Source organism: Thunnus maccoyii, chromosome 22, assembly GCF_910596095.1.
Source record: "Thunnus maccoyii chromosome 22, fThuMac1.1, whole genome shotgun sequence".
In the NCBI taxonomy this organism is placed as follows: domain Eukaryota; kingdom Metazoa; phylum Chordata; class Actinopteri; order Scombriformes; family Scombridae; genus Thunnus; species Thunnus maccoyii.
Window position 1 is genome coordinate 4,005,465 of NC_056554.1, and position 17,460 is coordinate 4,022,924.

The window sequence follows — 17,460 nt, forward strand, 5'->3', positions numbered from 1 at the left end:
ATAACCATTTTCATCAATTTGTTATGAAGGATAATCCCAATATGTTTTTCTTGGTTATTCCTTTTTTTTTCCTTTCAGAACTAATCAAACAAAGAGAATGGCCAAAAAGTCGTTTTATAGTGAGATAAACTTGAGGTACATTAATATTTAAAAAAATGAAAACAAAAGAATTTTCAGGAAAATACTACCAATATTAAAGACAAGGAAGTTATGTCTTATAGTTAAAGGCTAATATAAGAACAAAATAAGATCTAGAGTCGGGACTTTAGTTCTTGACCTTCTGAATGTGCCTTTGTCACTTTCTGTCACTACTAACTGAAAACTACAAATGACATTTTCATTATTAGATTTTTGTCACTTTACGTTTTAAAATTGCTATTTTAATCTGTTCCGTTTCATACTTTCTCTTATTTTAAAGTGTTTTTGTCATTTATAATATCAGTGAATTTCAGTGTAACCTCACTAACATGCTAGCTTAAAGGAAAAAGCTGACATTTTGTTAGTTTTTCCACTAAGGTTCACGATTACTGAAGAGGAAACAGGACTATTTAGAAGTATAAAGTATTTGCACTTTTAATACATCTCCTTACATACTTTATCATGTGCAACAACAAAATAACAAAAATAACAGGACAGCAAAACAGTTCAACAGTATCAGACTGGTAACAAGATGAAAAACAGCTCAACAGCATGCCATCACTACACCCACAGCGTCAGAAAATGCTTCTTCTTTGCAATCCAAAATCTGTTTGTTTTTTTTATTACAAAAGCTATAAAAAATTTTCATGACACAAAATACTGTACATTTCACAGGCCAGTAATTATAGTTTCTTTCTCCAATTTATCTTACAAAATTATTTACATTTGGTGACAAAAAGTAATCCCCCTTCCAGAAAATATTCCCCCACAGAAAAAAAAAAAAAAAAATCAAACTGCCATATTTTCCTAATAGACATTTACACTGAAACACACCATTTTGGAACAATGTGGAACATTTGGTTGCACATGCAGAACGACACCACTGTCAAAATATGAAAAGAAGTCCTAGAAAAAGAAATCACAATCTATATGATCTTTAAAGGAATAAACAAAAGGTGACATTCAAACATCAAATAGCTTCAACTGACCAAGTCTGTCCAACAAGGTGAACTGCAGTGGCACGCTATGGAATAACCACTTTTGACATCAAAGATAATGCTGGCAGTATTCAGTATTTTAATTATTGTCAACAAATCCCATGAAAAGAAAAACCGTCTCTTAATACTTTCAAACTTCCCTACCCTGTCTGTAGCTCTCAGCCCCAAAGACCTCCATCTGGTTCCTATGGAAGACATAAATCTTAGAAAAGAATGGCCCATGAATAGTTACTTTAATTTCCAAAAAAGCTGGTCAATGTAGTTTTTAGTAAACATTACTCAAACAGGAGGAAATTGTGTATTTATTGGGGACTACTTTCAGCTGTGGATTTAGCGCACTAGAAAGTATTTCCGGCTGCAAGACGGTGTGTGTGGGATTGAGTCAAAATAAACTACAGTGTGTGTGTTCGTGGTAATAACGGAACATGTCATCCAGTGCAACAGTGTGGCTCACTGATGTGTTTTAATAGTTTTGGACAACAATTGAGTTGTACAGCATAGAGGAATACTTGTTAGTAGATCAATTTATTGCTGATTTTGGTCTTTTAATGGAATTTGTTGATAATAAGAAAAATATTGAGCAGCATCAGTTGTCTTTTAAAAGCAGCTGTAGTGTTGGACTAGAATGGTATATGGTGAGGAGTACCACACTGATAAAATGTGGCTATGAATGACTGAGTCAGCTGTATTAAACTAAAACGACTGAAGCTATCAACATCATGTGTTTTCCTCCATCACATTGGTAAAAGAGCAAAACCTGCCTACCACTACAGAACGGATGACACCCACAACTTGAATTTCCCACAAAAAAACGCCAATTTTCCAACAATTAGAGACACAGTAAAGAAAAACAGAATATGAATCTAGCACAAATTCCATCTTAGCTAACACCCACACATTCATGTGCCTTTCTTCTCTTTGATTTTAGCTTCTCCGAAATGACAGCCAATTCAATAACTTCATTTACATTTAAATAGCACAATGGCCACCGCTTAGCTCGGCTGGCAAAAAAAAAGGTGTAAGAAGCAGGAAAATGAGAATGAGTCACCAGTGCTGCTGTTATGGTTCTGACTTCAAAAGTAAAGTTACCTTTGTAAAACTAATAATAGGCTGCCATCATGAAAAGGGGTCAACAACAGGACTGATGTTAAGTTTGGTGGAAAAATATCAAGCCAATAAAAACCTATCTCAACAAGGGGTCAAACATGGAGACAAACCAGTTTATGCTACTGTAAGCAGATAAGGAGAGAAAATATTCTTAACAATATGTGTAAAAGATAAATGGGTGTAAACGTGGTAAACAAAAAGCTATCATGGAATTGTGCTTTAGCATTTGAGTGTCATTGGTTAATGCCCTTACACATTCAGCTTTACCTGTATTGTACCATGTGGAGAGTAGAACATTTAAAGCTGTGCTATGCTACACTAACTGTTTATGTAAACCTAAAAGTTTATTGGTCTAAACCAAAAAATGGAGCTCTAAAATTGAAGAGTTTCTCTTCTTTACTTATTTTAGGTTAAATAAAATATTAATTAGAGCCTGGTTGATACTGGATACTGATGTGGATATTTGAGAGTTGAACATGATATCAGCCAATCTTTTTTTTTTGTCTACATAAATTCATTGAATTTTTCTGACACTTTCCTTTAAATTTGGTTATCTAAGAATTGTAACCAAGTTATGTAGAGAGCGGGACATTTTTCAGTTGAAAAATAAACTTGTCTCTCTGGTGGACAGACTATGTAATGGCAACACAGTTTCTAAATCTTTGGCATCTCTCTACTGACACGTGTCGATACTGATGTATCTGTGATAAGCTAATATCGACCAATTTATCAGCCTAGCTCTATGTTGATATTTTGGGTGGGCTCTAATACAAAGTGCCTTCAGGCAGCAGCTTTCCAAGAAAGCTACAGGATGGTTGAACCTCACCTTGAAGCCACAGAAAGGTCAGGGAAATGAGTTCACTGAAATTGCATGACAAATTTTGTGAGATTAAGGCCTTAAAATGTAAGAAAATTCAAACAGCGTGCTCTTGCTGCAGAGTTGGATAGTGCATCTTTAAATGATGAAACACCTATAAGGTAGGGTTTGGAAGATCCTGACAAACCAACCACAATGACGATCATTTCGGTCACCCATCAGTGCCACAGCTGTCAAACATTCACCTCAAAACATGACTACTCTTAGGCATTTCCAGGAAATGTAATGTTCTTATTTCCCCTTCTTTTCAGCATGAGATGGCTCTTGCCCCGTCGCTGTTTAGATTGAAAATATTATTTCTTCATCTTCAATGAACCTGTTATAATAACGCTAAAATGTCTCTGCAACTACATAATACTTGCTAGCATTGTAGTCACCATCATGGAATAACAATACGGACACAAAGTACTGTGAACCCACAGAGTTGTATTTCACCCACGTCCCTTTCCAAATGCAAAAATATAGGCTTATTTTTGTTCCTTGCCTTGGTATGAAAATATATTTTTTTCCAGTGGGGCATCTTCTTTTTTCGCAATGTACATATTCACAAGGTCACCTTTAAAAAATGGTGACAGCCAGTAGTTTTGTCCTGCCTCAGGAGCTTATAGCAAATCAGCTATCATGAAGTTAGTACTTCCTGACCAAAGATGGACAGCTAGGAGGCATCTCTGGATATCCAGCCACTTTCTGTGAGGAAGGTGAGAATGCGCTTCTTCAGGACCTTGTCCAGGTAGCTGGGCAGTCGGCTCTTGGCCGGGATGCCTTGCCGTTTCTGCAGGTGATCTTTGATGATGATGGTCTTGACAGTCAGGTAGCGTGCTGGGCTGAGGTTGAGAGAGTTGCACAGCACCTTCTCCCGGTCTGACAACAGCTCAAAGCCCGTCAGATTCTCAATGGCGGCAAACTCACCATCTTTGCCCTCTTCTTTGATCACGCCTCCAACCCCCAATCCTCCAGCAATGCCTCCTCCGCCTCCAGCTCCACCCCCGAGTCCAATCCCAGAGCCAAGCCCGCCCCCGCCTCCGCTGCCTCGTTTGGATGTGACCACACTTTTGTTCTCCTTGCGTTTCTCTCGTTTGTGGCGCGCTGCTTCGTATTCAGCAGATTCATCCAGGCGGGTGATGCCGTTGCGTCGGTAGCGCTGCAGCTCACGCACTTTAGCCCTCAGCACACGCTCTTTATGCATGTTCTCAAAAAAGTCTTCAAACTCCCGATGGGCCATGAACTGGCAGAGCCCCCGCAGCCTGCTCCGTTGCTCCTTCTCCTCCTTGGTGATCTTTCTTTTGGGTGTACTTGGAACAGGACCTGATCCTGCTGTGGTCGTGGAACCTGATCCTATTACGCCACCACCAGCTCCTGCCCCACCAATGCCACCAGCAGTGCCTATGACTCCCAGCGTACCCGGTTTCTCCTTCTCCTTGTCTTTCTTGTCTCGGCCCAGGAAGGCAGGCACCAGGTTGTAGTCTCGGGCGATGTTCTTACGTCGCTGGCGTTCTCGGAGCTTGCGCACATACATGTCCACGTGGGCGCGTTTCATCTCAATTTCCACATCTTCGTCATCATAGTTAACCGACAGCCCGCTGATTAGCTTTTCTGCATCCTGGTCATATTCAATCTCGTAGTCGTCACGTAGTGGCATGTAGCCCAACTGCTGCTGCTCTGCCAAGCTGATGTCCAGCGGGGGGAGCGGGGTGGTGAGGCTGGGCGATAAGGGGCCCCCGCTTGGGCAGGTGTGGTCAGTCACCCGGTTGGGAATGTTGTCGGGGATGCAGGCCTTACCCAGGTTTCCATGGATGTACATGGTGACGTAGTGTTCCATGACTTCCTGAGGAGTTCGAGATGCTCCGACATGAGCGGCCATGTCCTCCTGAAAGACAACACAAACAGCAAGTTGGTACTAATGAGAATAGCGGAAGAAACAGTATGCTGATCATAATACAGTTTATAACATGATTTACTGGATTAAGAACCAGAGTAGTGCTGCTGACACAATTAATTGATAAGCTGATTGAAAAAAAATGACAACAAATGTGATATTTAAATAATTTATTATGCAAAAATGCATGATATATCTGGTTCCAACTTTTTAAATGTGAGTCTTTGCTGCTTATCTCTTTTTTTTATCTCTGTAAAATGAATATCTTTTTTTGACTTATATTTTGGACTGTTGGTTGGACTAAACAAGCAATTTGAGCATGTCACCTCAAGTCTTAAATTATAAATGTTTAGCACTTTAAATGGTATGTTTTGTTTTCAACTTTAATAAAAATGTATAGTATTTTGTGTATTTTAATATGTCTGATCTAAATGACAGTATGAGTGCCGGGCTGAATGTTGTCCTGTCTGTCCTGAACACCGTGGCTAAAGCTGACGCAACTAAATAATGGACGGACGTTTATTTGGTTTCAAATTGAGCAATTCTTTCAAGGAAATTCCTGTTTTACCTATAATTAGTTCCAAATTACAATTTTTTTTTCCCAGTAAGAGATTTTTTTTTAAAATTACAGGCATGTAAAAGAAATTATTACCTACTTTATACTTATTTGTAGTCTAAAACGCTTATTGAAATTTATTGTTAGCAGCAGCCCTAAACTAGACTCAGTGTTTTATGGGATGCAGTGGTAAAAATTAAAAGACCCTGTTTGCATAAAACTTACATTAGTCTGATGCTAATGAATGTGCTGTATGTTATAAATTAAATATATAGTGATTTATCCTGATTAGTGATATATATATATATATATATATAAACTGAATTGAAGTGGGTTTACTCTGCGCTGACTAACAGGTTACAACTACCTTATAAACAACCTCTTTACTATATAAGTGACTGACCAGAAACTATCATTGCGTATATTTAGACCATGGTCCAAGTTTTTCTTTAGTTGAGTCTCTAGTTAAAAGATTACATCTATTAATAACTGTGTCCGTCTGTCTGAAAAGGTGAAGTCAATATGCATTCATATTTTTTCAGCTACTCGTAACTTAAGCTCCTGTTTTCGATGTGTTACATGTCATTAACGGTTTCTTGAGCTTTTTAATATAAATATATTAAACACTATACGAAACTCAATGCCAGGACTGTTTCAGAAGTCAGGAATCACACTTGTATTCTCAGTTGTATTTTAATATTCAGTCGTCCGACTTTAACGACAGCTCAGAAAAGAAAATGAATTGTCATTTTTCCCTCTAAAGGTCATGAACGTTACCGCTGTCGTTACTGGACAAGTTTGACCCTCGACGTTTTTAAACACTTTAAACAAAACTCTAGTAAGTGTATATGGTTTACTGTGAAGGGAAATGAAGTTAGGAAACTTATTAAAGTGATGTACCCAGTTTCCAAAGCCATATTGCTCGATAGCATCGAGTAGCGACTGCTCTTCCCTGCTGGTCCATCCTCCCTCTGCCTCGGGACCCCAGAGAGAGAACCGGCCGCCGTCGACCTGCTGGTAGCCGTGCCATCTCCGGTGGTTTCCGATCTCTGCGCCCGCCGAGAAGCACTCCGGACACAACTCGATATCGGGGCAGTCGGTGCAGCGAAGCCGTAGGTTTGTAACATCTGCAAGGCAGTTAACGCAGTACTTCTTCCCCAGGTCGGCCATGTTGCCTGGCTCCTGCTTCTTGTTGTTGGAGGCAGAACTGCGCGCCTGCGCACAGCGAGCTACTCACATCCTGCTTGTTAATATTAATGAGTAAAGAGGTCAGGGCGCCTGTGATTGGCTCCCGAGCCCAGTTTCCACGACAACCGAAACAAAACGAACAGTTTTCATTGACTACAGAAGTGCACGAGCCTTATAGACAAATTGAATAATACTTTAGGGTATTTTTTTCTATTAAAAAATGGAAGGAGTGCCAGAACATGAAGAAAATGAGGTGAAGAATGACACAGAGGGGGTGGTATCAGCAAATCCTACCAATGAGGAGGACAATTCTCCTATTCCTGCAGCTGGACATGTAAAAGAAGATGTTCCAGCTGAGGTGGTGACATCAGATCATAATGAAGAAAACTCTGAAAGCATGAAGGCCACTGAAGAGCTTCCTGTTGAAGAAGCATTCACCTCTGAGCCAGAAGAATACAGTGGACATGACCTCCCTGCTGTCGACAACGACCCCACAGATGGAGACTTGGATGTGAAGATGAATGAAGTCAGTGAACTGCCACTGTCCTATGAAGAGAGTGTTGTTTTTGAGATCATCAGCAATGATGATGACGAACCTCCTAGACTGCATCTTGAGACCCAGGAGAGAGAGACCACCAGACCTGCACAGGAGGAGGAAGAGGAGGCTAAAGAAGAGGAATCCACTGCTGCTCCTGCAGACAAAGAAGACATCAGCTATGAAGAATGCCTGCAGGAGCTGCATGAGGAGAGAGATAAAGCCAGCCAACACAGCAGCCAGCTGCAGATGAAGCTGGCAGAGTACTTCCGCAAGAAGGCCGGGGATGATGCCCAGCTGGAGAGGGAGATGCTGGTGTCAGAGCAGGTGCAGGAGTATGAGAAGTATATTAACATCCTGACTGATCTGAAGCAGCAGCTCACCACAGACTCAGAGACAGCCCAGCAGCAGGCTGAGGAGCTGAGGCTACAGAGCCAAGAGAGGCTGGACAAGGTTGGTCTGGTGAAGTTGTGGTTAGATTTGTTATTGTAAGGGCCTGCAGGTTTTCTTCATTGTTCTAAAAATATGCATTAAGAAGTGGATCTTTCCAATTTGAAAATGTTGGAAAGTGCATTAATATAAACCTGGTCACCTGTAGTCTTGAACCAGGATTTAGGAACAGATGAACCCCGCCTGAGGATCTGAGGCTGTGCACTGTTTCATATTACTGCTGCTACATATGACATATTTTCTGTCCTCTTACATACATATTGTCATATTTCTTGTAATTAAAAATAAGTTGGCAGTTGCCTGGCTGAAATACATTTGTATACATCTACATATTGATTTACATTTTTATAATGAAAAGTCACACTTACAATAATATAGCACAGTATTTATTATGGAAGCTAATAGAGTTTTCTTGAGAACAGTAAACAGGTTCTTCTAGTAAACAGGAGACAGGAGAAACAGGTTTGTTTAAGATATTTATGTAAAAAACTGAGGAGGGGATGAAGGAAGAATAGTAGAAGAATTGGGTAGTGATGAGCAACGACGACCACCTGTTTAACTAACAGAAGTGAGAAAAACTGGCAGAACTGACAGAAATGAGAATAAAGCCACAAAGAAAAAGTCATAAAGGAATCTAAAGAGACATCAAAAAATGACATAGATAACTACAATATATTTATTGAGAACATATGATTGGCAGCTGCAGTAAGTGGCAAAATTAAGTATACTCAAAAATAGTCACTATATATTAAAAAACACTTAACCTTTGAGTGTGTTGTTCATGGACCATTATGCAATTGACAAAAAAAAGTAATTGCAGGTGGTGGTGAGACAGCTGCAGAAAGGTCTCAGACAACAACAAAAAATAAACTTATTAAAAAAGATGAAATATTTGGACAACGATTTGTGAAGCGTAGTTTACACTTGTAGTCCGATTGACATCTGACAGCACATGTGTAACTGCAAAACACATCATACTGTAAAGTTCAACATACTACATACTGTACATACTGTGAGCTCTTTGCACTGCAGTGCTCACTAGAAAATGTCTTGCATCAATTCACTTTAATGGGGAACAAATTACACCAGCAACCACTGATAGTTGTGGAATATGGACTCTGGATAGAGGAAGAGGTGTGAGGTGTGTAGCTTATGCTTTAATGATTCCCTTTAAATGGTCTCCTTTCTCTCCAGGGAAAGTCAAGTACAAGGGGTCCACACATGGTGCCACGCAGGAAGCTGGGTGGATGTGACATGCATGCTGAATGCATGTAGACACTGCTTTAGAAGTCGCTTTAGGAACAAGCCCAAAGTGAAACCACAAAAATGTTCCTTTAAAATCAGAAAAAAATCTGGCGTTGTAACATTTTAAACCATGTAGGAAGCCAGTGTAACCCTATTAGAAAATAAATGAAACCATTAACAAGTACCCTTTTAGTTTGTGTGTGCATGCGTGCGTTGGGGAATGTGCAGGATGTTATCTTTGACTCATGCACAAGGGTAAAGCTTTAAGGTCAGAGGTATTTATTGTCAGATGTATGCACATGTAACAATTGTGTGCTCAAAAATAATCTTTGGCAAATGCTACCACTGTGGGACCTAGAAATTGACATTTTATTGTGCAGATGGATAGAAAATACTGTCATGTTTTTGTCTTCAGGTGGAAAATGAATGGTGTGTGTTCATGGCTCTGAAGCAGGATGTAGCTGTGACTATGCTAAGCAGACGCCTGGGTAAACAAGCAGCTCAGGCTAAAGTGGAGTCAACCCTGGCAGCAGAGCAGCTCCGGCAGGATGAGCTGATCAAGCTGCGCCTCAAGCACATTAAGCTGAGGATCAGGATTCACAGGCTGGAAGCAGAGCTCCGTGATAGGGAAGAACGCGCCAGGGACCCTCTACAGCTCCAGTTTGAGCAGCTGCAGGCTGAGAGGCTGGAGCAGAAAAAACACACTGAGAAGCAAAGGGAGGAATCATTAAAGCTGCAGAAAAAGATCAGCAGCAGCTTGGAGGTAGGTTGAAAAAATCCACAGGTACAGGTTGTGTCAAAGTTATTTCTGTAGTTGCTTAACAAAATATGATTTTCAGTGAATACGTTATGGAGTCAGTATTGTGTTTTCTCCTCTTCTGTCAGCTCCTGTCGAACATAAAGGAGAAGCTGTATTGGAGTCAGATGGAGGTCCAGGCCAAGCGAGAGCAGCTGGCTGAGGTGGAGGCCACGGTGGCCAGAAAGAGGGACCTCCTGACCAGGACCAAGCAGGCCCGCAGCGGTCTGCAGAGGGACAACCTGAGGCTTAAGGAGCGTCGTGGACTGCTGGGGAACAGGGTTCTGCTGCGGGACTTTGAGGACACTGTGGACGCCTCCGACCACCTGGCAGAAAAACTGGAGAACCTGAAATGCCGGCAAGCAGAGATGGTTTTCAGCTGTGGCAGGCGGAAGAACAAGCTGGAAACAATTTAATGAAGCAATGAACAAATGACTGAATAACCATCTTAAGATGTGATCAGACTACACAATATCAGCCCCCAAAAATGGCTCAATTCAACAAACGTGGGCCAACAAGAATGAAAAGACAAGCTCTGTGGCTCTGTGACGCTGTGAAAGCCACAGTCAGGATCAAAAACCATGGTCAGGGTTCCACTTGTCTTCTGACATGCCTCTCAACCAAATCATGCCAGGACCATGATCACCTAATCTTACCTTACAAAACAATCAGGACATTTATGTCATGTACTCTGATCATGGCATTATTGTATTACATATATGATGTTGAAATCATTCTTAAAAACCTATAAAATCATGATTTGTGATTCACTGACATTACAGCAAACGTGGATAAAGCCTTAATATAAAAATCTGTGTGAATATTTCATCTCTTTGTGCTTCGTTTAGTGTCCAGCAGTGGATATGCAGCATTTAGGGTGTTTATTGCATTCAACAACACAATGGTTAACAGAGAGTTAGATTAAAGGAATGGTTTGACATTTTTGGAAATATGTTTATTCCCCTTCTTGCTAAGAGTTAGATGAGATTATCTATACCACTCTCATGTGATGTGGACTGTTGTTGTCCTCATGGTGTTGTTGTATGCAGGACTATGCTATAGAAAAATATACTAGTAGGAATATTTTTAGTTTTGAGAGCCAGGCTAGCTGTTACCCCTGCTTCCAGTCTTTATGCTAAGCTAAGCTAATTGTCATCTGGATCAGACTCCATATTTAATACATTGATTTGATAATGATATCAATCTTAAGCCCAAAAAGAAAACAAATAAGCGTATTTCCCAAAGTGAACTATTCCTTCATTTTACTTTGAGGTGATTGGAGCTGGCAACACTTTTGGTACCGAGCGCAAATTCAAATCAGTACTAATAAAGATGAAAAGACTGCTGGACAGAGTTAAATCACTTTTGTCTAACCATGAGATCCACTGAGAAAAAACTCTGCTTCACCATCTCAGGCATAAAATGTTTTCACTTTCAGTCAGTAGATGGCACCACTGTACAACAGTGAATATGCAGACACCTGCAAGGAAAAAGTATTTGGAGACATGCATAATTATTGTTATAGAGTATAGAGATTGTATAGAGAGCTTAAATACAACCATCTCATGTCCTTGGAACTGGATGACACTGGGCTTGTGGTGCTCAAAACACCAAAAAAATACATTTGAAAAACTCAACAGCAATGTCTCTTTCAAGAAACCATGACGTGGTTACTCAAGATAATTTACAGACCTTGTTGTGAGCAATTTCCTGTAAGAACTATTTTATCTCTACCAAACTACACCCACCAACTGTCTCACCGTGCAGAAGGAAGTGTGCATCTACTCATGGTTGGCGGGTGTACTTGGCTGGTATCTCCAAAACTTGGCAACTCACACCAAAACGATCTAAATGGAAAAATAACATTACAGGTGAGAAGGAAAATAGTTAATTTTGATTTTGGGGTGAACTGTCTCTTTAAGCCACTGCAACAGACCATTTTCAGTGTCATGAGAGACTTGTGAATGAGGAAAAAGACTCAGTTTTACATCGTGTCAGTGTGTTTCAATGGATTTAATGGTGGTAGAAAAGATCAATATATCAAATTATGTGTACAGTAAAAAGATACATTGTATATTCAGGATTTTATTAAAATGTATGTACTGGCTTAATACAGTTAAATGGGGTCTTTCTTACTCAAGCTGAAACTGTTTTTGTATTAAGAGGAATAGAGGTTACTGTAAGTTATAGACAACATGTGATGGTACATGGCCCTATATTCACTAGTTGTTGAGATATTTCAGACTGGACCAAAGTGACTGACAGACAGGCAGACAGACATGACCATTCCTAGAGTCACGTTGCTAGCATGGCTAAACTTGACTTGTAGTTTTAATTTCAGAATGGTGTGGCAGTATAAAAAACATTGTTTTAAATAAAAACAAAAATGTATCCTTACAACTTAACGAGATGGATGACCAGGTGGAAGAAGAAGGTGGACACTCGGGGAGACTGAAGTTACTGTTATTATTCTCAACGTGAGCTGGTCAAAAAGGTGCAAGTGAAGTGTGAACAGGGAGAATTAGTATGTAACTATAGCTCTATGAATTCTGGATGAACAACAGATGTATATCTACTCATTAACACGGCAGAAAACAGCTACAACATGTTGTAAAATGTTGTCAAATACCTTTTTTTCTCTTCTTTTTAATAAAATAGCTATTGAGAATCAAAATACAAAAAAAAATCCTGACATTATTTTTGATCTCAAAAGGGGATGACAAAACATATGATATCAGTTGAACTATAATTTATCATCTTGATGAGCAAAAGGGAAACTCAACCCTGCTTCCCTTCTCGAGAATCTCTTATTACATTTTCTCATTAATTTCATTATTTATTGTCATCATTTATAGATAGGGAATGTCCAACAGAACACAAACATAGCATCACATGACGGTAAAACTCACTTCTTATATATTCAGGTTCAATCAATACAGTTTTCTCTCTCAGGTAATTAACATGGCCAGAGGAAACTCCTGCTGAAGCATGTTGAATGTAGACTCCATTCACTGGATGTGAGGATCCTCGTTCTCCCCTCTCACCATGGGGACGGTTATGTAGAATGAATCGAACCTCAGTGTCAAGTTTAGACTGATGGCTGGGGGTTGGTTGAGTAAATAGAGTCTGGTCAACAAGTCAATTCACAGGAAAAGATTATTAATGTTACATTTAGAAAACATCCGCCAAGGGAACTGCTCACATTTAATAAGCTACAGAAAAATTATGTGTTAGCAAATATATAAAATAACACACTTACTTCCCTTGATATTTATTTTTAAAGATCAGTTAAACTGTAGAAAAATGCATTTTATAACTTAACCTCTAGTGGTGTAAAATCATACAGATAGTTTTGGTTTTATCTGACCAGATGACCAACCTCTGATATTTCTGCCTCCACCATGCACAATAAAAAAAAAAAAATCAACAGTAATGTGTCTTTCTCGAAACGGTGTCCTGAGTGCTTAGGATTATCCACAATATAGTCTGCTGACAGATTTCAATGGAGCAACTTTCTATCAAAGAAGGAATCCCAATAAAAATAATTGATAATGTGTTTTGTGGAGACATTGATTCTGGGAAGACGTGTGTTTTCATTTTTCATTAATGTGAATACTGTATTGCGGCAAAGGCAGAAAATCATACACCGTCATCTTAAAATGACACTCCAGCGGTTTAGTACTGCACTTCCATTAAGATGTGGAACTCACAAGAGACAAATTAAAAACAGAGTGGTCAAAACTGAACCATTAACTGTCCAGATAAATCATGTCAGTGAGTGAGTGAGAATCCTGGAACTGGCTCACCTAAATGTAATGCAGCCATCATTAATGTTATTAACTCCACCTGTGGTTTTCCTGCTTTGACAGTCAAAATGTCTGCTGTGAAAAGGGTCTAGAACGCTCTTCCAGATACGCAGAAAACAATACAACTGTTTTTACAAACTGAGTAGCGTTCCCCAAGACAAATAAACTGAATTTGATGTGTAAAATCAGTGGAATAACTCTTTAAAACCAGGGCAAATTAAACCAAAACTGTATGTAAGAGAGAAAATATATTGTTAAATCATTTGAGTGAGCCAACCCTTTAATATTAGTATGGCTCAGAATGAATATAATGTTCTATAAGCTGAACAAAGGGGGGGGGTGTCTGTTTCTGTGTGTGTGGTCAAAATGATCTCCGTGGGGAGGGGGGATTTCCAGCTTCTCTTGCATTGCCATCAACTGCAGCTGGTGTGAGTCTGAACAGAAACCTTCCTCATCTTTCAGGCTGACACTGTGAGAAATAAAAATCATTATTTAGTTCTCTAATGATAATAAACAGACAAATTTGAGAGTCTGTCATAATGAATCACTAATATGTTTCTGGTTGAAAAGTACGAACTGGGAACAAAATTCACATCTCTATCTGTTGCATCAAATCTATTGCTCACTTCCATCCACAAGATATAAGTACTTGTCTTTCTCAATTTCTGCCACATTATCCTGAGTAAATGTGGGTAACTCTGTGGTTGGGTCCAGTGGAACAGGAGAAGTGACCAAAGGTTCTTCATTGCTACCTGCCACAGTTGTAGGTTCAGACCTGTGGCTGGGGGGTGGGGGGCTGGTGGGGTCAGTTGAGCAATATATTTTTATCAAGTCATTTTTATCAGTTAGCAATACAGTTCATGCAATACAATTCACCTTCAACTTACAGGATAGGTTCAAAATCTTTCAAGTCTGTCTTAAAACCAAATTAACATCGAAACAGTTTTTTCTTGCCATAATCATTCCTCCTGTTCTCACTGATTATTAGAGGATCCCTTCGTAATGTACTTGCAATGTAAGTGATGGGGGACAAAATACACAGTCCTCCTGTGCAAAAATGTATTTAAAAGTTTATCTGAAGTAAAGTGTTTTCCTATTGAGCTGCAGAAGAAGGATTATAACAAAAACAGGGAATTTGGCACTAAAAAGACAGTAAATTCGGACTTATGCACAGTAGTGCTTTGAGCTAAATGCTAACATCAGCATGCAAACATGCTCACAATGACAATGTTGACGAACTCATGCTAGTAGGTACCATGTTTATCATGTTCACCATCTTAGTTTAATGTGTTAGCATTAGTACTTAACAAAAAATACAGCTGAGGCTGATGGGAATGTTGACATCGCCATCCCTAAGCCACACCACTAGCATGGCTATACGTAAATTAAAGTCATAATTGGTGTTTACTTTAGATTTTTCTATCTTGGCAGACTGGCACAAACATCTCATTCACTCACTCTCTCACAATCTTACATACACACACAAATAGTACTTACATGAATGCAGCGGAGCATGTTTTACTGGACGGCCAGATTGTTGTGCTTAACACTGGGGAGGTCTCAGTTGGCAGTTTCATGTTGTTCTCTTTGCAGCGACATCCTGTGTGGTCGACTTCACTGGTAACACAGTGCCACTTGTGACAATTGGCAGGAGGTCAGGTTGAGTTGACTGTTCAGGCAGTTGGGTTGATTCCCAGTATGTTGGGTTTGGCTGTGTGGTTGGCTGTTTAAGCTCTTGGGTTGATTCCCTGTTTGCTTGCGTGGACTGTTTCGGTAGCTGGGTTGCATGTTTGGTTGGATGAGCTGACTTTGTGGGCAGCTGGGTTGATGGTTTTAGTTGCTGGGTTGGCTCTTTGGGCAATTTGGGTGCCTTCTTAATTGGTTGGGGGGGCTGTTTGGGTAGCTGGGTTGCATGTTTGGTTGGTGAGCTGACTTTATGGGTAGCTGGGTTGACGGTTTCAGTTGCTAGGTTGGCTCTTTGGGCAGTTTGGGCGCCTGCTTAGTTGGTTGGGGGGGCTGTTCAGTTGCCTGGGCATGTTTGGTCGGGCAAGCTGACTTTGTTGGCAGTTGGGTCACTGGTTTGGAGCTGGTGAACTGAGAGTTGTCAGACATCTCCAGGCAAAACTCTCCAAAACGCACAGAATTTTCAGGTTCAGTTATTGTTTGTGTCTCCCACTCTTCATCTGGTGAGGAAAAGGAAAAGAAAAATGTGACAGGAATTGTGAAAGAAAAAAAGGAGTGGAGTCTTATCTCTCTTAGATAATGCAAATGTTTTCTGGTTGGTTTTTAGGCCCCTTAGCTGTCATGAGCCCAGCAGTTAGAGCAATGTAATGTATTTGTGTACGATAAACTATTTTTAAGGGCATGGTGTCAGTACATGGATTACCTAGAAATAATAATTTATTAACTATTTAATTAATGTTTTATTGAAAATAAAAATACATATTAATCTTCTATCAATAAATATTGATGTCACAATTTTGCAAGTTTGCATGTTTTTTACAAGTTTGCATGCCAAGAGCCCTTACATGATGAAACAGTCTTATTATCTGGGATCTATATTGAAGTTCTTAATTCTGTTTTGTACTCCTATAATGAATAGTTATAAAATTGCTGGTTATTTTTATGGGGATGATAATGTAATAAATAGCATCGAACTGCAAAGTCTAGAAAGAGATCAACCACTGGACTCACTCTCTTCAGTTGGTTGGAGCAAGAGAGTCATCAAAAGCAGTTTTCCGAGGATGCAAAGGCCTGTCATGGATTGGATCATATGTACGACAAGCTCTCAGTCAGTACAGTGTCTGTGCAGTATTTAACTTTACGTGACACCCATAAACTAATCCAATCATTCAGCAACAAGGCAGGAAGGAAGTTCTCTAGCTGAAGATTTTACCTTGTGTTGCAATTCCAAGTGGGTGGCTTCTCACCCACATAGTTGGTCTGTAATGGTTATAAGTTGGCAATAAGTTGTTCTGAGCTGCTGTTACTTTATGTGCTCTACACCCTGATAAACAATTTGAGTTCTGTATTGATGTGTCTGATGAGTTTATTGGGGCACTTTGATGCAGGCTGACAACAGTGGCATAGACTATCCTGTAGCATGATCAAAACCCAGAAAATCTACTAAACTATTGAGAAAGAGGCTTAGAATTTGGATCTGTCTTTAGAGCATTTTTAAAAGTATATCTCGAATGGTTCCAGCAAGGAAGTAGAATCACATAGAGCTCAGCCCAAATTCAGCTTTATCCATTTTAGATATGCAACATGTAAAAGGAAAAATATTTTAGCAGACATTATCAAGACTATCATTTAGATTGTTAAGTTGGCACATATTACACATACACAAGTCTACATACAGTGCATTCAGAGAGTATTTAGACCCCTTCACTTTTTTCACATTTTGTTATGTTGCAGCCTTATGCTAAAAATTCATTTTGGCTGTCCACTGATGGTCCCCATCCAACCTGACAGAGCTTGAGAGGATCTGCAGAGAAGAATTGCAGAAAATCCCCAAATCTAGGTGAGCAAAGCTTATGTCAATCCCAAGGAACTCAAGGCTGTAATCGCTGCCGAAGGTGCCTCAACAAAGTACTAAGTAATGGGTATGAATACTTACATCAATGCGATATTTCAGATCTTCCTTTTTAATAAATTTGCAAAAATTTTTAAAATCCCGTTTTCTCTTTTTCATCATGGGGTATTAAGTGTAGATTGATGAGGGGGAAAAATAATTTAAACAATTTTAGCATAAGGCTGCAACATAACAAAATGTGAAAAAAGTGAAGGAGTCTGAATACTTTCTGAATGCACTGTATATGCATATACAACTTCAAATCAAATCCATTCATCAAATACTCTACATTATATAGCGATTACTATAATCAT

At 39.5% G+C, this 17,460-nt stretch overlaps 2 protein-coding genes across 2 annotated transcripts; one reads left to right on the plus strand and one right to left on the minus strand.

Annotated features, from left to right (window-relative positions):
• Window positions 1-545: 545 nt before the first annotated feature.
• tada2b (transcriptional adaptor 2B) lies at window positions 546-6,781 on the minus strand. Its single transcript, XM_042401572.1, has 2 exons — window positions 6,453-6,781; window positions 546-4,987 (listed from the first exon to the last, which is right to left on the minus strand). Exons 1-2 carry the CDS (start codon window positions 6,720-6,722, stop codon window positions 3,776-3,778), a joined length of 1,482 nt encoding a protein of 493 aa, XP_042257506.1. The 5' UTR covers window positions 6,723-6,781; the 3' UTR covers window positions 546-3,775.
• A 50-nt stretch (window positions 6,782-6,831) lies between these two features.
• Window positions 6,832-10,683, plus strand: ccdc96 (coiled-coil domain containing 96). Its single transcript, XM_042401573.1, has 3 exons — window positions 6,832-7,728; window positions 9,386-9,733; window positions 9,856-10,683. Exons 1-3 carry the CDS (start codon window positions 6,961-6,963, stop codon window positions 10,180-10,182), a joined length of 1,443 nt encoding a protein of 480 aa, XP_042257507.1. The 5' UTR covers window positions 6,832-6,960; the 3' UTR covers window positions 10,183-10,683.
• The last annotated feature ends 6,777 nt before the right edge of the window (window positions 10,684-17,460 follow it).